This window comes from Ambystoma mexicanum, chromosome 1p (assembly GCF_040938575.1).
Source record: "Ambystoma mexicanum isolate Mex_15411 chromosome 1p, UKY_AmexF1_1, whole genome shotgun sequence".
Lineage (NCBI taxonomy): Eukaryota > Metazoa > Chordata > Amphibia > Caudata > Ambystomatidae > Ambystoma > Ambystoma mexicanum.
In genome coordinates this window covers 556,842,068-556,867,382 of record NC_090921.1, presented here as the reverse complement: position 1 = coordinate 556,867,382, position 25,315 = coordinate 556,842,068, and the positions used below count along the sequence as shown (strand labels likewise).

The 25,315-nt window shown below is 49.4% G+C and overlaps 1 protein-coding gene across 1 annotated transcript in view; it reads left to right on the top strand.

The window, feature by feature from the left end:
- The window catches only part of REXO1 (RNA exonuclease 1 homolog), a 1,041,135-nt gene that overhangs the window by 632,364 nt on the left and 383,456 nt on the right, over positions 1–25,315 (top strand). Inside the window, exon 9 of the mRNA XM_069649491.1 lies at positions 1,541–1,678. Coding sequence (XP_069505592.1) covers positions 1,541–1,678 — 138 coding nt within the window. The remainder of the gene's footprint in view (positions 1–1,540; positions 1,679–25,315) is intronic.

The window sequence follows — 25,315 nt, the reverse complement described above, 5'->3', positions numbered from 1 at the left end:
ATTTCAAAAAATCCATCCCTGGTGGTGCTAGTTACCCCCCACCCCCAGTAGAAACAATCTGCCCCCAGGGAGGGTTACATCATATGCCCTATCCATTTAGGGCAGGAGTGGGAGAGTGCCACCCCCATCCCTTTCATACAAGCCATCCCTGGTGGTCTAGTGACCCCCCACCCCCAGTAAAAACACACTGCCCCTTCCTAGGGTTATATAGCCAGATTACACTAGCAATCTGCCCCTAGTGAGGCTAAATGAAATACCACATCCATCCCACGTCAGCACGTATTACTCATGCTGACATGAAACTCAATGAAATCGAACCCCCGGGCCATGAGGAGGAACCTCCTCAGGTAGCCCGGAGGTTGGATTTAGAGTTTGTGCTAAAAAGGACACGCTATCTCGTCCTCAGCACTAGAAACGTAGTGCTGAGGACGAGATAGCTTGTCCTTGGCACTTAAGGGGTTAAAGACCATCTTGTGTAAATATATCTTTTTATATACATGTATGTGTAAGTGTTTCTTTGAATTGCATTAACTAGGTGCAGTGTACTTACCTACAGCTCACATCTTCCTCTTATGATGAGCCTGACTGCTCTGCCACTCTACCAAGGTTCCATGAGCAGTACAGACTGATAATAAGAGTTGGGGATTTAAAAACCGTTGGGATAGTTTTATAAAGTCTTACCTTATAGTGGAGTTTAGGAAAACTCCCCAAACAATTCATCCAGCTGGGATTAGTCCACACAGCCTAATTTGGGGTAGGTAGTACAAAATCAGTACTTGGGTGCATCATTGCCCACCTTCATCAGTGACAACAGGGCGGTTCTCTGTGATTCGATCAAATCACAGCATGTCAAAACCCAAACTCTTGCATACCCACCAAACCCCTCTACCATGTTCCCACCCACTGAATACCCTGCCACAAGTCCCAGTCTACTCACTAACCAATGCTCCCAAACAGTTCACAAACCTGCCCTTCTACCCTATTTCTCCTTGCCTGCTAGTCTATGCCACACCATGCTCCACTACCTTGCTTTGTGCATCAGGCGCTGGATGTAGCGGACTGTGCATTCACCCGATCCTGTTGTCCTGCTGGTCAGTGGACCGTGGATTCGGCAACCTGTGCTCAGCAAAGAAGGGCACGACAAATCCATATTTTCTGAGTGTGGATAAAAACCAACAGGGCAGGGGCTTCTTGACCCACTGAACGTGCCACCATCTGTTTGGTACAAAAGAGGGTGTATCCAGAGACATTGGTTGCTCTTACACGCTCAATATAGTAACTCAAGTTCCCAGTACAAGAGATAGCTTTTCAAACTTGTGCATTTACCATAAAAATGTCTTTTATAAAGGTAATTATACTTAGTTGTGCTATCCCTAGACCTGTGCCCAAGACCAAACCATTATTTGTAGGCTTGTCTACTAGGGTTCACAGTGGTTGTACATGAAGCTTCATTTCTTGTTTAATTGATAACCAACATTACACCACCACTTCTTATGTGTGCGGTATGAAGTTTATTGTATTGTTATTTTCTGTTCACTAGGCACTGCCTTGTACAAGAAGCTAAAGCACTATCTCCTCTCGGAGGAGCAGCTGAAGGAGAACGGCTACCCCATGCCTCATCCTGAGAAGTCTGGCCGTGCTGTGATCTTCACTACTGAGGAGAAGAAAAACAGTGATGGTGAGTCTCCTGTCAACTATTGTAGTTTGTGGGCTCTGTAGGGTAACAAATGGGGGTAGCCGCCAATATTCAATTAATCATACTTCTGGTTTTGTATGATTTACTATTTTTTGAAAATGAAAAACTGTATTGGCGTAAGGAAATAGCCATGTAGACCCATCCTTTAGTCTGAGGTAGAATTAGGAAGCCAAGGTTGCAAGTAAAAATGAAGTAGACTGCAATACGTGGTACAGGGGAATAGCCTTAATTTTGGCTATGCCAATGGCTTTATTTCTTATTTCTCAGTGAAGGTTGTAGGACATTAAGGAATTGCAAACCAATCATAAGTATCAAAAAACAGAAGTCTTGTTAGTACAGTAATCAACATATTTAGACAAACGAAAATTCACAGTTGAGTACTTGTTCCCGACGTTGACCTAGGATTGGTCACCATTTGACTGCAGCGAGACCCAAGTTTTGGGTCATACTTGAGGACACACATTTTCTTCTTTAATATTTTGATAGCTATTTGTATCATTATCACTATGTAAATTCTGCATGTGTTCATGTTTAAAACGGCGTGAACTCATGCTATGCACCTGCCTTTTCTTGAACAGCTAGATACTAAACTGTGAATTTTCGTTTGTCTAAATATGTTGCTTACTGTACTAACAAGACTTATGTTTGTTGATACTGATTGGTTTGTACTTCCTTAATGTCCTACAACCTTCACTGAAAAATAAGAAATAAAGCCATTGGCATAGCCAAATTTAGTAAGGCTATTCCCTGGTTCCATGTGTTGCAGTCTACTTCATGTTTACTTACAACCTTGCCTTCCTAATTATACCTCAGACTATAGGCTGGGTCTACATGGATATTTCCTTACGCCTATATAGTTTTTCGTTTTCAAAAAAATAGTAAATCCTACAAAACCAGAAGTATGATTAATTGAATATTGGCGGCTACCCCCATTGGTTACACTCCAATTCTCAGCCCCGGATTCCGCCTGCCTGGGCTGTCCCTTTTGTTATATTGTGGGCTCTGTAGTTTCATTTCATTACTTGGTTATTGTTTTACTGGGAGAAGCAGCAACATTTAAAAAAGCACCCTTTAGACAGTTTTATGGAGAATTAACATGATGCTCACAGTGTGTCATCAACTAATATAACTTGAGAATGCTATCGATGACAATGATTTCTAACAAATAATTCTGCATGGAACCGCTAAGGAAATGCGTATACACTTATGTTTTTATATAGTAAATTATATGTTCAAAAGTCAGCTGATTTTAACTTTACGTTACTACCAAGTGTGCTGTCTTAAATCATGAACTACCAATTGTTTCTTTGCAATTTTTAAAGCAATAGAAATGCACTATAACTTTTAAAAATGATTGATTGTGACCTGTATCGCAATACTGGCACTGAAACCAGCTATTGGGCACTGTGTAGTCCCTATGTGTGAGACTTCAGATATGTGAACCGACTTGCCTTATGGGGAGTTTCTTCATTGTATCTGGACTCTCTCAAGAGGTAGTATGGCTGATCAGTCAGTTGAAATACAGGAGCAGTATGGTTCAAAAGGTAAACCAAATGTGAAGTTTGCAATCAGTAAGGGATGTCCACACTATTTTTTCAAAATATATTCTTTATCAGAGTCTGCAAAGATAATAATCATTGCAGATGAGTAACTTTGCAATACTAGTATTTTCAGCACTGTTCAAAAATCCTAAAAAGTCGATGCAATAAAGCAGGTCCATAGGCACTTCAGGTCAGTTACAGATACTGTCCTTTATTCCTTAAGTATCGGGTTACATCAAGTTACATCATAGGAGCCCTCTTGCACCCATCACCCAGGCAAGAGCTCTCCAAATGTCTCAGTATAGAAACATATCCCATAAACACACTCACTCATACAACAGCATACTCTTACGTTCCGTCCTGTTTCCTCCATACTGCATGGGCGTGCCTTCCAAGGGACTGGAGACGGAAACTTTTTCACCAGCAAAAAACCTGGGAGCATGCGCTACCCGGATTCCGCCTACCGGTGCCACTCCTCAGTTCCCTTTTCCGTGTCAACGGGAACGGCCCATTTTCACCAGCGGTACTGGGTTTGGCTTCGGCCATGTAATACCATACGCTCTTCCCCGAATTCTTCCTCTTCTATCTTTTGGTCTTCTCTTTGTAATTCAGGTACTCAGTCCTCAGGCGCCACACTCCTCCCTGGCGCATGTTGACTTCAGCGGGCTTCAACAAGTGTCCAGCCTGCAAGGGGCTCTTCCCTACGTCTGACCCCCACGCTCTTTGCCTTGGCCCTGACCACGGCTGGCAAGGTTGTACCGCGTACAATGCACTGACTCCACCCGCACTGAAGAACAGGCTAGCTAGGTGGAGGGAGCTCTTTGAAAGATCGCCTCCAGAGGACTTGAAAAACTTTGTCAAGCAGATATCGAGGCCCAAAGGAGGGCCACTTTTTTCCATCGCACCCCGTAAGGGCGGCGACTCCTTTCTTGAAGAAACGGCCAAGTGGGAGGAACCTCTCGGGTTCTAGTACCAGCACATCCACCAAGGCTAGTCCAGCTACCGGCCTCACGGCCGGGGGGGGGGGGGGGGGGTCGTCGGATCCTTCCAGAATCAGTGCTTGAGGGATTGCAAGGTTCTTTTATCAAGTGTACACCCGAGGGGCAATGCCCTAGTACCGGCTCCATGTCCGAGGGGGCACCTGCACGCAGCACTACCGGCGACCATGCGGAGGGCAATAAGCCTTCCAGGCCTAGACCTGCGGTGCAGGGTAGGCCTCATGCTCCACCACTAAGAGTTTTAGAGGAGGCCGGGCCCAGGGAGCCATGCACCACGACTCTGGTACGTGGCACGCATCTCGACAAAATGGCTGCCGCGCCAGAAAACATGGCCGCTCGTCCGATGGCACTCCTAAGAACAGAGCAACCGGGTGAACGTGTTTCAAGGTGGGACTGGTGTTAACCAGGTACGTGGCCTATAGTTTATGCATCAGCAGTGCAGGGCAGGTTTTCCCTGCTACCTAGGCAGAGCGCGCTCTGGCCCCATCAGCCCCAAGCCACTCCGTCAACATCCCCTGCCACTGCTTCCGAAGACAGGTTCTTCCAAAGGTTCCTGGCGCTGATGCGAACCCCCCAGTTGGGGGACATCCTACGGGATGCAGTCGGGGACTTGCTCCTCCCGGTCACTCCATAGTCATTCCTCCCATGGCTCCGGCGCTATAGGCCCCAGCGCAGCCCCCATTGCCGCAGCCTCTGGTCTCCACGCCACAGCCCACGGCGCCCAGCACCCCTCCTACTGCTCTGACCAGTTGGAAACTCAGGTGAATACAGACGATGAGGAGGACCCTGACACACCGTCATCAGCAAAGGCCTTCCACAACAGTCTTGCAGGTTTGGCAGAATATCTCGGCCTTCCTCAACCCGAGGTAGAGCAGCCCGAGGAGGAGGTCTTGGTATAAGTCCTCACCCTGAGATCCACTACCAAGGCGGGTATCCCGATGCAGGAGGACATCATTGCTCTAGCCAAGAAGGGGTGGCTCAAGCCACACTCAGCCCAACCTGTCAATCGACGCCTCGATGCCAAGTATAGACAGATGGAAGGGGATACACTCTTGTTATCAACGCTCCCCCAGCCGCATTCTTCAGTGATCGCTGCAATGTCCCTCTACTCTAAGCCTCAGTCATCCTCGGCCACCTCCTCCTCGGCACTCCTATTATGGCCAATTTCCCTTACCTATAGAGTCCCCGAGCATCTTTTCTGGATTTGAAGGGTTTGTTTCTTTTCTCCTGCTAAGAGTGAGACCCTTCTTCCCACTCTTAGGCATTTTGCTATGTGCGTTCTAGGCTATTTTTGTGTTTAATGTCTATGGGGTTTCTCTCACCTCCATAGGAACCATCTTTATTCACGTGTTACACAGCACCCTCAGTGCAGTGACACAGGGGTGTCGTAGTGACCCCCAAACATAGACTCTACCTCAGGACTGACTACTGTCTCCCAGGGCATGTAAAGTCCCCATTGACTTTACTAGTCCATTTTTCTGAACTAAACCAGTGCAACCCATCTTACTATGGAAGTACTGGGAAGGGTTAATAATTTTCCCCTTATGTTCATTCTCGAGAGGGCACCGTACAGTCCCTCTCTCAAAAGTTTCAGGCTGGTGGCAGTGGTTACTACCGTAAATATTCAACCACGAATATTTCCCTATGGGATTTTTCCATTGTTCGAGGCTACCACATTTTCTCACAGCCTGTAACATACCGCCGGTGTATTTTAATATTAACTTTACTCCGGTAGGTTTTATTTGCCAGAACTTTAATATAACGTCTTTCTCCAGCATGGGGTCTGGCATGGATTCACATGCTCATGAATATTCCCCGTCGTCAGGCTGGGAATCCTCGGTAAAGAAAAAACCAGTATCAGTTTCGTTTCTGATCTGTCTTTCGTAGTAATAACCAATCACTGGTCTCTGCGTCATACTGACCACAGCCAATGACTGGCCTCTACCTAAGCACCGCCTCTGGCAGCCATCTTCAGATTTTTACCGCACGTTCATGTGTTGGGATCCTCGTGCTATTGCTCTCGAGCGTTAGTGCTATTTTTTCACGTTTTTTCTCAAAAACTTCGTTTTTTCGGTCAAAAGAGCCTCAAGCTCCACCGACTCTCCATCCGATCAACGGGGACCCGTTTCGGATTCGTCTGCGCCCCTCAAGGGTGAAGATTTCGTCGAGCTACGCCTTTGGAGGACTCCAGAAGTTTCTCAGGCCCGGTCATGGCCCAGGAGAAGGGAAGCTCGACGCCCGGAAAGCTGTTCAGGGTCTGCCCTGGATGCCAGCTGCAGAACGTCTTCAAGGAGGACGAACACTCTTTTTGTCTTTACTGCCTACATGAGGACAAGACGCACGTGGAGAAGAACTGTGCGTTTTGCGGCAACATGTCGGAGCGGACCATGAAGGACCGCCCTCAACGTCTCGCCAACTGGCTGGAAGGGAAGAGCCCGTCAGGCGAGAAGAAGAGGAAGAAATCCGAGCGGTCTTCTAAGACCTTTGAGGACGCCCCGGCGCCGGGTTCCAACATAAGGCCAAGCACCGCGAGTCCGCTGGCACCGGGAGCGCCGAACGGTCGGGCTCTACGGGCGCCAGGCAGGGCGCACCCTCCCCGGCACCATCAACCACGAGCCAACGCTCTGGGTCGGGTAAGAGGAAGGCCGAGCACCCGGCGAAGCTCCTGGAGAGGCCCCGGTCGAGCTCGAAGGCGGAGGGGGAGCGAGGCAGTGTCCCCCCCCCCTCAAGGATAAGGCGGTGAGCGCACCTAAGGTGGTGAAGGTCTTAATCCATCCGGCCAAGCCCTCTATCGAAGCTGTCGCGGCGGCCCTTGCTCAGCCTGTGGAGGCTACACCAGTGGTGGCGACCTCGGGGCTCAGAGTCTCCCTGCCACCTCGGAGGGAGTCCTCTTTTGTGCCCATCGATAGGACCCCCGTGAAATCCCCAGTGGGGAAGAAAAAGGGGGGGCAGGGCGTCGTCGTAGATTCGGCCTCAACCTCGGAGGAGGAGCTGGTTGAGGTCTTAAGCCACGGCCTCGGCGTGGAAGAAGACCGGCCCGTCGGGATGGATCCCGACGCAGGGGACGACGACATCGTCGAGGGTACCGACGGGGCCCCTGATCGCCCGTCGGATTCCCCTCTGCCAGCGCCGCGAGACAACTCGGCGGCCATTTTGTTGGCTATACAGTCCTTATGCTCAGAGATAAGGACGAGACTACCGTTGCCGACGGAACCTCTCCCGTCGGGGGACCCAGAACCGGGACCTTCTGGTGTTCCCCCTACCAAGAGAAGAAGGATCCACCCTCCACCTCCTTTTCAGCCGTCGCGCCCCTTCCAGCCCTCCTCCCCGTCCACCCGAGGGGATGATACGGGGACTGACACGGCAGCGACGGGTACGGACGACGAGGTTTACGACGAGGATGTACCGTCGTCGCCCCCCACCAGGGCTTCTCCGCCCGACGAGATTGGATCGTTCCACTCTATGATCGCCAGGGCATCCGAGCTTTTCCAACTCTGCCCTGAGGAGAAGAAGAAGGAAGGTTTCCTTTATCAGCGGCGCGAGGCCAAGAGGAAGACGGTCCTCGCGGTGCCTCTATTGGACGACATTTGTGGACGCTATGGGACGCAGAGTCATCTCGTCTGCAGCGACGACGATTAAAGCTGCCAACGCCTTGGCTATCGTGGCCCGATACGACAGGGAGCTCTGGTACAAACTGGCTCCCCTGCTGGACTTCTTGCCGGACGACAAGAGGGCAGAGGCCCTGGAGATCCTGCAGGAAGGTGAGGTGGCTTCGGACCACGCCATTACCATTGCGACGGACATCGCCGACACTGGATTCCGCCAGTTAGGCAACGGCGTTTGCCTTAGGCGGCGTGGATGGCTCAAGGCTACGGACTTCCGTCAAGACGTTCAGACCAGAGTCCTGGACATGCCCTTCGATAGGAACAACCTGTTTGGGAAAACAGTGGACGATTCCCTTCAGGCCATTAAAGCGGACACCGAGACGGCCCAGGCCCTTGGAGTTCTGCAACAACGACGGACGCCCTTTCGGAGCAGCGGAGTCAAGGGCGCCTCCAAAGGTTCCGGCGGCGGTTTCTCCTCCTACCGTCAAGCAGCCCGCTCGTAAGTCTCAGGAGGCCTACAGAGGACGAGGCAAGTCTGGCGGACCCCGCCGTCGTCGCCAAGGACAAGGCGCTAAAGCCTCGTCGAAGCAGGATTGAACCGGCCGGGGGATCGGGCCCCCACCGAAGCACCCCGGTGGGAGGCCGGCTGACGAGCTTCGTCAGCGTGTGGGAGTCCATCTCCACCGACCGTTGGGTGCTGGACGCCTTGGCCCGGGGCCACGCGCTCGAGTTTCAAAGAAAGTGTCCGCGCGTCCCCCCCGTGGCCAGGAAAGAACTTCACGTCCCTCAACTTCTCCTGGAGGTGAAGGCGATGCTCAAGAAGGGCGCCATCGAACTCGTCCCAAAGAGGCTTCGGGGCTCCGGAGTCTACTCCAGATACTTCCTCGTGAAGAAGAAGACGGGGGGATGGCGCCCCATCCTGGACCTGCGACGTCTGAACAAGTTCATCAAGGCGCAAAAGTTCCGGATGGTCACCCTCCAGCACGTCCTGGGTCAGCTGGAGGAAGGAGACTTCCTGTCGTCGTTGGATTTGGAGGATGCCTACTTCCATATTCCCATCTTGAAGGGGCACCGAAAATTCCTCAGGTTTGTGGTCCAAGGGCGTCATTACCAGTTCAAAGCCCTCCCCTTCGGTCTACGGTCGGCACCCAGGGTGTTCACCAAGTGCCTCGCACCGGTGGCGGCTCAGCTGCGCCACGAAGGGATCCACGTCTACCCCTACCTGGACGACTGGCTCATCCGAGCCAAGACAAGGGAGCTCGCCGTGGTTCACACGGCAAGGACCGTCCAACTTCTCACAGACCTGGGATTCTCCGTGAAATACGCAAAATCCCACCTGGTGCCCGCGCAAGACGCTCTGTTTCTGGGAGCGAGGCTCAACACAGTGTCCCTTCTGGCCTCCCCGTCGGAGGAGAGGACCAGGAGCATCCTGGGCAAGGTGCAGCAGATGTTGGTGGCCGACGCGGCCAAGGTGAGGTCCATCAAGTCCCTCCTCGGAATGATGTCTTTCTGCATCTACCTCATTCCCATGTGCAGGCTCCGGATGCGCCCGTTGCAGGAGTTCCTGGACGCGCGCTGGATCCAAACGACGGGCAGCTTCGAGGAAAGGATCGCACTCGACGAGAGTTTCCGACGAGCGATCCGGTGGTGGGGCACCCGCGCGCATCTGACGGCGGGCATGGACTTCCAGACCCCAGCCCACCAGGAGACAGTGACCACGGATGCCTCCCTGGAAGGGTGGGGAGCGCACACCGAAAATCTGCACGCAAGAGGCCTTTGGCTCCCGACGGAGAAATCCTTACATATCAACGTCCTGGAGCTCCGTGCAGTGTTTTGGGCCCCTCAGGTCCTTCCTTCCGTCCCTCAAGGGCAAGGTGGTGAGGATCTTCACCGACAACACCACCACCATGTTTTACATCAGGAAACAGGGCGGAACCAGGTCCCCAGCACTGTCCAAGGAGGCGCAGGACCTGTGGCATTGTGCAGTCGCCCAAGGGATGTTTCTGGTGCCGTTTCATCTGGCAGGGATAAAAAACACCATCGCCGACTCACTCAGCAGGGAGCTGCGCTCGTGCCACGAGTGGGAACTACGGCAGGATCTAGTGGATCGCCTCTTCCGACGGTGGGGCACACCCCAGATCGACCTGTTCGCGACGGCGACGAACTCCAAGTGCCGGAGGTTCGCCAGCAGGTTTCCCCAGGCGAGGAGCATGGGCGATGCTTTCTCGTTCCCCTGGGAGGGCCTGTTCCTCTACGCGTTCCCTCCTTTGCCACTGCTAATCCGCCTCGTCAACCAGCTCAAGAGGTCACGGTGCAGGATGATCCTCGTCGCACCTGCGTGGCCGAGGCAGATATGGTTCCCGGACCTTCTGGACTTGTCAGCGTCCCCGCCAATCAAGCTGCCGGTGGACGCGGATCTGCTCTCCAGGGAAGGAGGCGCCATCCTCCACCACGACCCGAAATCGCTGAACTTGCAGGCCTGGCTCCTGCAGCGCTAGAGTTTGGAGGATACGACATACCGGCCGACTGCAGAGAGATTCTTGCAAAGGCCAGGGCGTCCTCGACTCTTAAATGCTACGGACACAAATGGAAGAGGTTCTCTGTCTGGTGCCACGCACAGAAGATTAACCCTCTACGGATTACGGCTCCCCAAGTACTGCCGTACCTGCTGACGCTGGCCAAAGCTGGACTGGCACACGCGTCCATCAAGATTCATCTTGCTGCGATCTCCCGATACACCAGAACCACGCGGCGGACGTCCTTGTGGTCTCATCGTCTGGTGAAAGAGTTCATGAAAGGACTGTTCAGATCGTTCCCGCCGGTGAAGGCTCCGGCCCCGGCGTGGGAGCTCAACGTGGTGCTGACCAAGCTCATGGGACCTCCGTTCGAGCCTCTGCACTCGGCCCCGTTGAAGTTTCTGTCGTGGAAAACAGCATTTCTTGTGGCCATCACCTCCGCACGACGGGTGGGAGAGATCCAGGCCCTTTCCTGCAAGGCCCCGTACTTGACTTTTCACAACACAAGGGTAGTGCTCAGGACGCACCCCTCCTTCATGCCCAAGGTACCGTCGGACTTCCACCTCAACGAACCCTTGGTGTTGCCTGTATTCTTCCCGTCGCCTTCGTCGCCGGCTGAGAGAACTTTGCACTCGCTGGATGTGGCTAGAGCGCTGAAGTTCTACGTGGACCGCACAAAGTGTTTTCGTAAGACGTCACAACTCTTTGTGAACTTTGGACCTGTCAATCAGGGGAAGGCTTCCATTTCCAGATGGCTCTCCGGCTGTATCATGTACTGTCATCGGTTGGCAAACCGACCGCTGCCTGGCCGTCCGAGAGCCTATTCCACCAGAGCGATCGCAGCTACCACGGCGTTCCTTTCTGGTGTGCCCCTGCTGGACATATGCAGGGCTGCTACGTGGAGGTCGACGCACACCTTCACGAAGTTCTACTGCGTCGATCGGGATTCCAGGGAGGAGTCCAGGGTCGGCCAAGCAGTGCTGCGCAACCTGTTCGCCTGAGGTGAGCCTGGTGAGGAGGTAAGATGCTTAATGTTGAGTTTGATGCAATGCTTAATGTTGAGCCTTTGCCACCTCCCGTGGTTGTGCATGTGTGTACTGCTATGTATTCTTTATTCATGAGCATGTGAATCCATGCCAGACCCCATGCTGGAGAAGGAACAAGTTACTTACCTGTAACTGTTGTTCTCCAGCATGGGTCTGGCATGGATTCACATGCGAACCCTCCCGCCTACCCCTCTGCGGCTCTTCACTTGGTCATACTGCCACTTCACGTGCTTCCAAATCTGAAGATGGCTGCCAGAGGCGGTGCTTAGGTAGAGGGCAGTCATTGGCTGTGGTCAGTATGACGCAGAGACCAGTGATTGGTTATTACTACGAAAGACATATCAGAAACGAAACTGATACTGGTTTTTTCTTTACCGAGGATTCCCAGCCTGACGACGGGGAATATTCATGAGCATGTGAATCCATGCCAGACCCATGCTGGAGAACAACAGTTACAGGTAAATAACTTGTTCCTTCTCGTGTCTTTCTCTAAACGCCTAACCCAGGTCGGGGATCCTTTGTTCGTCCTTTTGGCGGGCTTCTGCCAAGAAGCCCTCCTTTCGGCGCCACTGAGTCTGGGGTGTGTCCATTGTGTGGGAGGGGGAGTAGGACCCCTGGACAGGGTTGCCTCAGCAACCCATGTCGCACTCTATCCTGATAGGCTGGAGGGTCTCCTGCCAATAATGACCACTCCACTGTGTGAGTGCCAGCTAGGGTGTATGAATGGGGCTCTTTTTGCATAAAAGCAGGGTCCTGAGGACTGGAAGAGCAAGACGTCGCCACTGGAATTAAGAAGCCGAAGAGGAGAGAAGCCAAAGACCGCTGCAACGACTGAACCACCGGTGAAGCACTGCTGCAGCTTCTCGCCACTTTTCTCCACATGACGAGAGAAGATCTTCATCTGCAAGAGCCTTCTTCCCTTGAGCTGGTGGGGCCAACCAGTTTGCCAGTCGCCTTCCCGGACCTGCCTTAGTCGAATCGCCAGTACCCTGTACTTGGAGACCGGATAGTCAGGCACCCGTCCACCCGGACCGCGATTTAAAGGAGCGTACCTTTTATTTGTTGGCCAGCACCGCAGCTGGTTTCATCCCTGGGTAGTGCAGTAACTCGAACCTTCGTCCACGACAAGAGACTCTCTTCCTCTGCTGGATCCCCCGTACTGCAGGAACTACCAGGAACAACTGCCACCGCAGGAGCCACTTCTTCATTTTAAAGGTACATTGTTCCGCCAGGCTGCCCTTTCTTCGCGGTAGCTCTAAAGGTATTTTAAATCCTTTACCTACCTGTTGGGTTGGCCGCCCCCTCTCTTAACATTGTCTTTCACCTTCTGCATCCACCTTTTTGAAATCGTTAACCAAAGACCTGACTGCAGCTACAAGAACATTTTGCTCCTGGGCCCTTGTCCTGTACCACTGACTCTGGCACAGGGCTACTGACTCTGGTTACATTTGTTAGAACTGCCTTCTTTAGTTTGCTTCTCAAGTAGAACTGTGTTGGTGCACCTACTTCGTATAACTACCCTTTTCACCCCCTTTTTAAAACTTGTGAAATGCCATTTTGCTCAGTTTTCATTTAAGTATTTCCTATACTGATGCACTGTCTTGCTTAAACTGGTTCACAAGCTTATGGGAAGAGTTGCTAGGGTGTGTAAGAAGATATTTCTGTCTAACTTGTGCTTTCCCCCCCTTGTGAGAAATTGCTAGAGTATCCCTTGTGTGTGGTTTTCACTGTGCCGTTTTGCTCAGTTTTCACTCTGGTTCACTTGGTCTACAATTTAAGTAGGAAGGGTGTATATTTTTCTGTGACTTATTTTAACTTGCTTGATGACTGTGATCAATGTTCTTTACTAGAAATGTAAAACATAAATGTATATCTACAAAGCTTTTGTCAGTGTTTCCTTTTGCCATAGTACTGTAGGCCTATTGTGTAAACCCTGAATACTGCTAATCTCCCTCTTGAGAGAAGTCTGACTGCTCAGCCACAGCTACCAACTAAATCTTTGTGGTACAGACTGATACCAAAGGGGATTTATTGCTCTCACCTGTAGTCCTAATCTTCTGTAGTGCTCCCTAAGGGAACTGCACATGATTCTGCCTAACACAGAGCCAGACACGCTTCAAGGCGGGTCTAGGAGAATCCAGGCTGGTAGCTCAGGACATCATGGAGTCAACCGTGGGCCACATCGATACCTCTTGCCGGGCCATCTGCATCGCCACGCACATGAGAAGGACAGCCTGGCTTCGGGCTACTAAGTTTAACCCCGACATCCAGGATCGCATATTGGACCTTCCGTTCGAAGGTAGTGACCTCTTCCACTCTATCACCGACGAGGAATTAAATAAGCTGGCAAACTGCGAAATCTTTATCCTGATGAAGGCCATGCCCAAGGTGTACACCCAGTTGCATAAATGCTCTGACAAGGAGAGGGCGTTTGGCGGGACCCGTGGATTCCAGGAACAGAGGTCGAGACCACCTGACCGCTCGCTGAGTCAGCACCGGCGCAAGCAATAAAAAAGGGGGGGGGGGGCCGAGGGCTTCTTCCAGTCCCCCTCCTCAGCGCTAGCCTGAGATGGTCCACATGTCTCCAGTGGGTGGAATGCTTGCCTCTCATGTACATTTCTGGTGCCAGAACTTTGTGGACCCCTGGATCCTCTCTGTAGTAATCAAGTGGTACTGCTTACCGCTACCTACCCCACCCCTCCACTCACACAACTCCGGTCACTCGTCGAGAGCCAAGGAGTGGAAGTAGTACCAGCCGCTCAGAGGTAATCCTCTAATGGCTTCTATTCCAGGATTTTTGCCATGCAAAAGAAGACCAGGCTGGCCTGAGAGTTATGTTGGACCTATCCACCCTCAACCTCTCGCTCCATCTTCGAGAAATTAAAGATGGTTACGCCACCACTCATTGCGGAGACACTGGACAAGGGAGACTGGATGTGCTTCCTGGATCTAAAGGATGCCTACCTACACGTCACGATTTGGCAACCTCATCGCTCCTTCCTACACTTCAGTATCATGGGCTGTTATTTCCAGTACAAGGTGCTACCCTTCGGCCTCAACTCAGCCCTCAGAGTATTTACCAGACTCATGCAGTGGCAGCCCTCCTCAGGGCCCAGGTCCGCCATGTCTACTCGTACCTGGATGACTGGCTCGTGATGGCGAGATCCCTGGAGGGGGCTACCCACACTATCTCCACATTTATGAACACACTGCACGACCTGGGGTTTACTATTAACCTCAAGAAGTCTCTGCTGCAGCCCATGCAGAGCCTCACGTTCTTGGCCCACATCTGGGATACGAGCTCCGAGAAGGTATTTCCTTCAGAGAAGATGATTACGGCCATCAAGGGCCACTACGCACTTCCTTACCAGAGCAGTGACCTCGGCTTGGTGGTATCAACACCTACTGGGTATCATGGCAGCGGTCCTCCTGGCCGTGCCACTCACAAGCCTCCAGATGAGGAGCTTACAGCTGCACTTTGCAGCCTCATGGAATCCGGAGAAGGGCTCCCAAGCGGAGCTGGTCAGCATACAGCGTTCTCTCCACTCGGACCTCACGTGGTGGTCCAGGGACTGCAACCTGCAGACAGCAAGCCCTTCCGGCAGCCGTCCCCGCAGGTCATCATCACTAAGAGGGCTGGGTAGCCACTCTGGACGCCACACCGTCCATGGAGTCTGGACCCGGCAAGAGCAGGAATCACATCTCAACTGGCTGGTGCTCAGGGCCATTCGACTAGCCCTCAGCCTTCCTTCTGCTCATTTGGGGCAGGACTGTCCTTATCCAGACCGACAACTCCACCAGCATGTACTATGTCAACAAGCAGGCGGGTACCAGGTTCCCTCCGCTGTGCAGCCTAGCGGTCAGCATGTGGTTATGGGCCCTGGAAAACATCTACCTCACGGCCGTCCACCTCCCGGGGGAGGCCAACTTGGAAGCGGACAGGCTCAGCATGCTGGGAGCAGACAATTACGAATGACAATTGAACGACCCGGTGCTGCAGGTGGTCTTCAACATATGGGGCCATCCTCAGGTGGATCTATTTGCCTCCTGGAAGAACAGGAAGTGCCATCAGTTTGCGTCCTAGCAGGGGCTGCGCCTGGCTCCCTGGGAGACACATTGCAGAAGACATGACAGCATACGTCTTTCCTCCCACACCCCTGATCCACGGAGTACTTTGCAAGATGAAGGAAGCTTGTCACCTCAGCATCATCTTGATAGCTCCTTGGTGGCCAGCGAGACCGTGGTTCTCCGAACTGCTCAGCCTCCCAGACAAACTACCCATTTGCCTTCCACTGGGTCTGGCACCTGTCCTGTCCCAGCAGGGGGGGGCAGGGTCCTCCACCCCTGAGAAGTTAGCCCTCGCAGATCACCCTCAAGCACCTGAGCCTATCATGGGCTAACCTGGAGATCATTCAGGGCGCCAGGAGCAAGTCTACCAGGAGCCAGTATAAAAGCAAATGGAGCAGGTTCTGTCTCTGGGCGGACTCTAAAGATATCGACCCCTCCACCGCCCCCCATGTGCACGCTGGACGGATGCAGTCCCTGCAAGCGGAGCCTTTCTCGCAAGAAAAGCAGAAAGGCCAAGGATATGAAAAGTGCAATCACTGAAGAAGTGTCCAAGCAGAACAGAATATAAGATTGTAAAGAAATCAGAGCAATTGCAGTTATACACCAGATGGGCGGGGTCTGCAACCTCAAACTGCATTTTTAGAGGAAAGGGACTAAAGCACCAAGTGAAGTCAAAGGTTCCTCAAACCATATTTTGAAGATTTGAATCAGTTGCTTCATTAGAGAGCTTGCAGAACTGTGTTCAGGTACATCAGCCAGGATGGGCAGGGTCAACTGAAGACTCCACCAGCAGGCAAATGGAATAAAGACTGTGGGCCAAGTATTTACATATGTTGGCCTGTGTACACTACATTTTACAGCAGAATTGTTGAATAGATTGCAGATTGGTGACCCCAGTTGCGTCAGCACAGGCCATGGCATGATAAAAGGCTGCGGGGCAAACCACAGGAGCTCTCAGCCATGTAAGATTTGTCTAAGTAACAGAGAATGCTTTTTTCCCCCTTATTGCACTAAAGTTAAAATTAAACTTTACACAATTCAAAATATAGCATTGATTTTAAACAATATAAAACACATTTATACATACTTACATATCAAGTTGAAACACATACTTTCAAAACATATTTATACACTTTTCAAAGTATATTTTTCATGACGGTTTAATAATCAAAACACCTTGCATTGTTTTGACCTTCTAAAACCACTTAAACAAAGAGTGCCGATAAGATCAAAGATGTTTGACTGCCACTTAAAATGACACCGGAAATCTTCCTTCTTGTTCCCGAAGTACAATAAGCATATATTTTTTAAAATCATACTCCCTTAAATTCTCTAGATAAATCCATTCCACACAAATATGAAGCAGCGATTCTTCACCGTTGGGGTCTTGCAGAAGTGATAAGCAGATTTCCTTTGTCTATTCAATACTACCTTGGAGGACAGCCACCCTGCTGTGTGAGTGACAGCTAGGCTGCAAATGAATGGGAGAAACCTGCATAAAAGGCAAGGTCTTTTGCTTGGAAGGCAGAGTTGACCACTGGACGAAGGAATCTGAAGAAGAACTTGGAAGAGACGCCTGCTGCAACTCCTGGACTGTTGGTTTGCCCAGTGAAGCACTGCTGCAGTGGTGACGCTCCAAATTCGCCTCGACTATAGTAGCCCTGCAAAGGGCGACTTCTCCCCTTGGGGGTGGTGGGACCAATCGACTCCAAGACAAACTAATCTGGACATCCTCTTGGAGATGGCTGTACTTCCATTGCTGCTGCAGGAACCGATTGCCAGGGAGAGGAACACCAGAATCGAGTGTCCCGTCTTTAAGTCGGACCCGAGCTACAGGAAAAAATCCCTGGATACCCATGAAGCAGGACTGACCAAACCTGAGCCACCTCAGCAGAGTGCTGGATCCCAGATGCGAGGAAAGTCTATAAGGTATCCGAGAACCACGGTGGTGCTATTTGCGAAAAGCGACCGCAAAGTGCTGCTGATCTGAAGTTTGCCCATTGCTGCCGCTGACCTTCAAACCACAGTGCAGGAGTCCCCCGATGGTCATCTCTCTTGTGCCCACGACTGACGCCCAGGAGCAACAGGATCTGCCATACTACAACTTGAAAATAAGCCAGCTGGAAGCAATTTCTTCAGACCTACGGTACTTTAAACTAAGGGGTACTTGCCTCTTGTCTTGTCACGTTGCTAGCTTTCAGTTGAGACGTGCCTTGGTTGCTTTTTATATGTTATGTTAGGTTATTTGTAACATGCTTAATACCCAGAGGTTACTAAGCGTGGACCCGGGGATTGAACCTGTGTTGCTCCGAGCACGTTGCCCCTGATCTATACTCCCGAGACAGAGTTGCAGAGTTTACAGAGTTTACTGAGTTCCTTGCAGCTTTGCCCCTCACAAGCCTCCCAGCTTGTGGCCCAACAGTGATTTTCATTTTCTACAACAATTTCTAAAACATTGTGCAAGACTTTTTATTTTCCTTCAAGAAGTGCTTCAACTAACCTAGACTTTTGCTCATTTGACATTGGCTGGCCTGGCTCCCTGAAGACTCTTCTACCCTCTGACTTTGTGCTTTAACTATCCCTCAACAAAGGACACACATTCTATAACTTGTGTAGCTGGGAAAGGGTTAATTTACTTTGCATGGGTGTTCAAAAGTACTTACATGCTTAAGAATATTTGTCAACCAGTGTTTTTATTCCCGAACCTTTTCCGGTTGACGCCAATCTCAATATTGCTCTACATGTGCCAGTGATATATAAATCTCCAGTGTCCTAGTTTTTTAAGTCACCTCAGGGTCTAGGAAGTGTCTCTGTGCCATCCCAAATGGGTATCTACTAATTTATAGAAACTGAGTGTGTTTTTTGAAGTATATTTTTGTTACATATATTTGCTCCCTTCTTAAGAAGGCTTATTCATCTGACTGTTATAATAAAACATGGTTTAATCAGGAAACCTTGAGTGTTAATTTGAATACCTGTCACTGTGAACCTCCATGTTATAACCCTACTGCTCACATTAGCACCTTTTGAGATGAGCCTGGCTGCTCAGTCACTCTACCAACTTGTGTAGTGCAAGGTTATACCAAAGGTTGGGTTAACTATTGCCAAGAGACCAAGACTGGTGCTGTCTCCCACAGGGTACTGCATACAATCTTGCCCAACACCCTTCTTATAAATATGTGCCCACTGCCACAATTCAGGGAGTGGGCGCTTCACTATGACTTTGTTAAAAAGTCTGTATAATATACTTCCCAAAAGACCCGGCGACTGTCTATTTGTAACATTGGACAACCAGACAGGGCCACAGGCAATGGAAGATTTTAAGGTCTCAATAATGGCCATTACATAGTCTGTAGTGAAATGTAAATACCAGGAAGTCTCCAAAGTTTTCATTTCCCACCCTTGTGCGGCATTGGGGTGGTAGGGCTACATAAATGTCTGTATAATGCCTGCATAATTCTGAATTCACGATAGGGTTTGGCTGTACTTCTACCTGATCGCCAAAAGTAAAGTTTATCAGTACCCAAAAATGTCTTCAAATGGATTGTGTCCTCCAACGTATTCCACGTCTTTGACATGTAATGTCCAGAGCTGTGTAGTTCAGAAACTTTTTCCTCAGAGGGGGTCCTGCGTTGATGGCGTCGGGTCGCTGTCCCTCGAAGTCCTCAGTCGAGGGCGACGTTACCGGATGTTATAAGTAGGAAGCACGGCACCCGTAGCCTCAGTTCCTTTTTTTCCGCAAATGTGTTTGTTTTGGACCCTCGGCGCGCCTCGTGTTTTACCTGGTGAAGATCTCTTTCTTTGATCCCTTAGACTCCGCGATCTGGCTTCAAGACTTGCCGGGACTGCAAGTATAAAATGTCGATAACCGATTCGCATCGCATTTGTTTGTGGTCCTTGGGCGAGTGTCACGACACCGACGACTGTTCCAAATGCCAGTCGATGACTGCTAAGGCATTGCGGGAGCGTAAGGGAAAGCTTCAGGTAGGTAGGGGTTCTAAACCCAGTAACTCCTGTAAATCTAAGTCCAAGGGAATGTCCACTGACGACTCGAGGGGCGATTCTCCACGTCGGGAGTCCCGGGGGGGGGGGGGGGGGCTTCGGTCCCGGAGTGGTTCTCGACATTCGTCGTCCTCGTCTCAGCATTCTAGGAAGCGCCGTCACCGGTCACCTTCCCCGTTCTCCTCGGAGGATGGTGCAGAGAGGAAAGTGGCTTGTCCAACCAAGTCCTCGACTCCAGAGGAATGGGCTGCTTTTCGGGAGCAGATGTTGGTGATTTTTCAATCGCAGGATACAGTTCTGTCCACGCCTTCGGACGAAGCTGGCAAGGAACGGTCTTGTACCGTAAATTGGTGCTCCCCACGTCTGAGTCTCGGGCAAAGCCTAGCGTTTTTGGAGCACACATTACACAGAGTTGAATTTAGGTTGTAACAAAAAACGTTTGCTCACTTTAATAGCCCCTAAAGTTTGTCTCCTGCCCATTTGTGTCTAGTAAGGCCCATCAAGTCTCATTGGGTGACCCTACTAGATCATAAAATCATTTTGTCTCCTTAGGAACAACTTTTGGCATTCTTTTATTTTGCTGATATTTTTTGTCCTGATCTCTTTTTCTCTTTTCAGAGAATTAACACCTTCCTTTGAAAACGTCCTTATCTTGCTGCAGGATGAGCAACAGGTGGGCACCAAGAGCAGGTCCCTAAGGTTTCTGCAGTAGTATGAGGAAGACCGCCAAACTGCCATTACCACTTAGTCTTAACTTGGCATTACCTTCAGGAAGACGGGAGTGCTTTATATCCCTGTGTCCTCTACTAGAGGGTTCTTGTTCCTGCACATCACATGTACAGAAGTTATAGAATCTGGTAGATCAAAGACAGTGTTGTTGCTTCTGTGCTTCCATGCTGCTACATTGCAAGACACACCTGTAGCAATGCAAAAACCAGCTTTGATATGGAGAGGACCAGGCGAGTAATGGGAAATTTTAGAGGTTAGAAAAATTCTCTATCTCGTTGGCGCTGCCTACATGCGTGTTTGGTTTGAAAAAACTCCAAACACTGTCTACCAGGCGCTCCACAATAGATGTTTTATTTGTCATGTTGTTGCAGAAAATTTGTACTTGATATACATATTCAAAAACAAAAAAAAGTTGTTGCCTTCTACACGTGTTTCCCCACTTTAATTCAGTGGTTCTTCAGGAGGTAAGCATATATATTTATCTGGTGTGAACAAGAGAAGGAAAAGAAAGAAGAAATGGAAAATTATTCAATGTTTTGAAGAAAGAAAAAAAATGTTTCTTATTGTTACACACATTATCAAAAATGTCAAAATAATGCCCCTAAATAAATAGACACACTTGAAAAAATGTTAATTACATCAATATGATAACCGGATGGTCTTTGTTAAATAAAGACAAAGCGTCTAGCTTCAGATGCATTTTATTATTGTCATAGCTGTATCCTGTTTTGAAGTTTGTTAATAATGATACACCACCAATTTGTAATTAGAAATGCAAGCTCAGTCAGTTAAACATTTGGATAGCTGGAAAGGCCTTAATTTTCAAAAATGGTTTCTTGTGACTCTTGGTTGATTTTCTGTGTATTGCTGAAGTAGTTTCTTCAAGTGCAATCTGGGGCAGTCCCTGATGGGTATTAGAAAAAAGGACTTGATTTATAGGCATACTAAAAGTAAGACATAAGTCATAGGGGTCAATTATTACCTTGTTTTTCTTCCTTGGATTTCTCCCGAGACGCGATTACACCGGATTGCGATCGATGTTTGGAACTGCTCGAATTAGGTCAACTAAGATGGCCGCTATTTATACACGTAGGATGACGTGGTGCCGTCATCCGTGAAGTCACGTGATATGCGTTATCAGGATTCCGACGCCATTTTGGAGCAGTTAAACGGACCGTCTATAACGCTTCCCATGAGTGTAGATCTCAATGCGTTAATCCCTGCATTTGAATAATAGGGATATATCAATTAAGGTAAGACAGGTAGTCGAAAATGAGCCATTTGAGTCGATGCATTTTGCTACGTGTACTCAAAATGGTAAACCTTGCTGTTGTTATCAATTGACTAGGTATTAGGATAAAAGCGTGACGCGTCTTCCGTCTGTGGCTATAATGGCCTGGTTAACCTTACGGCCGATATAATTCGATATCAGATTAATGAAACCGCAATGGATTGAAAATCGCTCTACCCTGCCTGAGATGTTAATAAAACCTGTAAAGTTATGGCGTACTATCATTTGGGATATCGTGAGTGGCAAATGTAAATAATTGGTATGCTTGCAGTAGTAGTTAGTGGTAGCCCTATTAGCCTAATTAAATCAGCCATCCATCTTGGGGAACATAATCTATAGTTGAGCATGTATTGCTGTTCATTAGCTAATGTAATGTTCCACATTTTAAAATAGAATTTAATAAAGAGAATATGCAGAACATGCATGATTAGCTATATAGGCAAATGCAAAATTCTAAAAGAGAAGATAAGTATTGAAATTCATTGCCAATGTAGTGTTCTGTGTATTAAATATTACAATTTACTAAAGAGAATAGGCAGAACATGCATGGTTATAAAAGCATAACTGAAACAGAAAATGAGTTATTATAGAAAGTGATGGAGTTCATGGTCCGCGTTCAAGACACACCTGACAAAATTCTGCAAACATCCTCTTTAGAGGGAATAGTTTTTGTCTTGCTTTTTTGCATCTGTTTTGCTTGTCCCTAAAAGGTGAGAAAACCGAATGTGAATATACTGTTGCACATGCATTGATGTAAGACTGTTCACTCATCCGAAAACCACAGCAGAAGAAGACGACAAAAGCAGAGCGCTCTTCAAAGCGTTCAAGCACTGTTAACCCGCTACCCATCCCTGTCATACCACACCATCAATGTCCACTGCCATCAACACCTTCGACAAAATGTCAGGTCCTGCCTCGATTGTTCCTCTGGAACCGCTGAACCCCACTCCCACAAAAGCATTGTGCTCTCAACTAACTGTAAACAGCTGAGCCCAGAACCCCTCTGAAGGAAAGGGGAATTGGATACAATAAACTCAAGTTCTGGATCTTCAAATTGCTCTGCCAGTCTGCATTGATGAGAAAAGAATGACCAGGTGAGTTATCTTTTCCACTTGGTTCTCAAACCTTTCCTTTACCCTACAGATATTAACTGTATGTGAGATTCCTCTGCTAAGTGCCCAGAGGATTAATTTGAGTGAAGACTTGAAATTACCAGCTCATAGAATAGAAGTTTCTTTTCAAGCTGCCTTTTCATTGACAGTTTTAAAGCCTGAAGTTGCTGCTTCTTTAGGAACTCCACTTTCACTGCCCAAATTCGCCTCGACTAGAGAAGCCCTACAAGGACGGCTTCTCCCCTTGAGTTGGTGGGACCAATCAACTTCAAAGTGAACTTGTTTGGACATCCTCTCAGAGCTGTCCGCCAAATGGAGTGCAACGCTTTTAAGTCGGAACCAAGCTTGTGGAAGATCCTCCGTACTCCCAGTAAGCAGGACTAAGCCTGAGCCACATCAACAGAGTGCTGGACCCCAGATGCGAGGGAATTCCAGAGTGGTATCCGAGCGTCTGTGGTGGTGCTATTTGCTGAGACGCAAGGAGCTGAAACTGCCAAGTGCCGCTGAATAGAAGTTGGTCCTTTTCTGTCGCTGACCGTCCCGTTGTTTTGCAGGAGTCCCCAGACGTCCTCCCTCTTGTCCCCAAGACTGAGGCACAGGAACAAAAGGATCTGCAGAGCCACACAGGAACAAAAGCCAGCTAGAACAATTTTTTCTAACCAGAGGTACTGTACAGTCTAAGAACTTACCTCTTGTTGTTGCAACCTTACTTGATCTCAGTTTAGACTTGTCTTGGTTGCTTCTGTAGAATTGCTTGTGTCTCCTACCTCTCACAAGCCTCCCTGCTTGTGACCATACTTTGATTCTACTTTTTCTACAAAGACTTCTAAAACATTGTGCAAGACTTTTACTTACCTGTAAGAAGTGATCTTGGGATTGACCAGGATTCTCAGCAGGCCCCACCTAGACCTTGGTTTAGTTCAGGATTCCCAACAGGTCTTCCATTGACCTTAGCTTGGCTCAAGATTCTCAATAGGTTTTCTTTAGACCTTGGCTTGATTCTAGATTCTAAACAGGTCTTCTCTAGAGCATGACTTGGTTCGGTATTCTCATGAGGAGTATTGTATTGGAAGGATAGCTTGGGGGCAACGTGCTCTCCTTGCAAGCAATCAGTGGTCGTTGGTCTCCATCAGAGTCCAAACTACATATCAACCTTTTGGAGCTGAGGGCAATCGGGCTAGCGCTAAAGGCCTGTCTGCCCTCTGTACGGGGAAAGAATGTCCTGATAATGACACACAGTGGCCATGTACTACCTCAACAAGAGAGGAGGCGTAGGGTCACTACCACTGTGCAGAGAAGCAATTCAAGAAGGAATCTCTCTGTCGGCAGTTCATCTAGTCGGAGAGCAGAACACGGCAGAGGATGCTCTGAGCAGGCAGAGCACAGTCTTCCCCCGAATGGGAGCTAGCTCAGGAAGTCCTTCAGGAGATCTTCACCCTTTGGGGAACCCCTCAAGTGGATCTGTTTGCAACCGCTACCAATCGGAAGTGCGATCAGTATTGCTCTAGGGAATTTCCCCTGAGAACAGCTCTAGGAGATGCGTTTCCTCCAGTCCTGGTGATTCCTCATGTAATCAAGAGGTTGAGGAAGTTCGGGAAATCTATGATCCTAATTGCTCTGGATTGGCCCAGGAGGACGCGGTACCCGGACCTTCTGGACATGTCCATCTGCCCGCCAATACATCTTCCACTAAGAGAGGATCTTTTCTTGCAAGAGGAAGGTCAGGTTTTCCATTTAGAGGTCAAGACACTTGTTAGGGAGAAGTCTCGTAAATGTGCTAATTCCCTCCACCTTAGAGACCCCCAGCAACTTTGCTGGATTTTGAGGACTTGATTTTTTAACCTGGAGAGAGTGAAACACTCTTTCCCACTCTCTGGCCTATTTTAATGATGTGATTGTGAACACTGTGTTTCATTTGGTTATGAAGTCTGATGCACTCAATAGGCATCATCTTTTACATAGTGTCACAGCAGCTTCAGTGCAGTGACACAGGGAAGTCTTCCAGATTTACCAAAGGTTTAAATACCTTCTCTGGGATAAACTACTATTTCCCAGAGCAGTAAAGTGAAATTGACTTTACTTACATTTATAACTTTCTAGACCCAGCACACACTATCTTACAATAGGGTGCTGGATGGGTTACTTAGTATCCCCTTTGTCTAGCTTCTCATGTAACGTTTTTGTTACATTTTCCTCGATGAATGACTGGTGGCAGTGGTTTACTTTTAACTACCGTGGTGTGCATTTACCGCGGGCTGTGTTTGCAGCTGCAGTAAAGCACCCAAGGGTGGCATTTTTTGTCAAAACGGCCCGGTCTTCTTTTTTCTCCATTTCTTTGTGGAAAGGCCCTTCTTGCGATTTACACTGCGCGCCAAACCAGGTTTGGTCCCTTTGTCCGCTTTGCCTTTGGTGGGATTCACGAGTGAAGCCCACCTTTGGCTCCAGGGTGTCTGGGGTGGGCAGGAAGTGAGGGAGGTGCCCGAAACTCCCTGTGCTTAGTCTCCTAGGAGACCCAAATGCACTCTGTAGTGATTGGCCGGCTGACTGAATGGGAGAGAACTGCATGAAAGGCGAGGCTTTTGGCTTGGAAGGCAGTCGACCACTGGACGAAGGAACCGAAGAAGTACTTGAAGAGGACGCCTGCTTCAACTCCTGGACCGTTGGTTTGCCCGGGTAAAGCCCTGGTGCTTTGACGACTTCTCCCCTTGAGT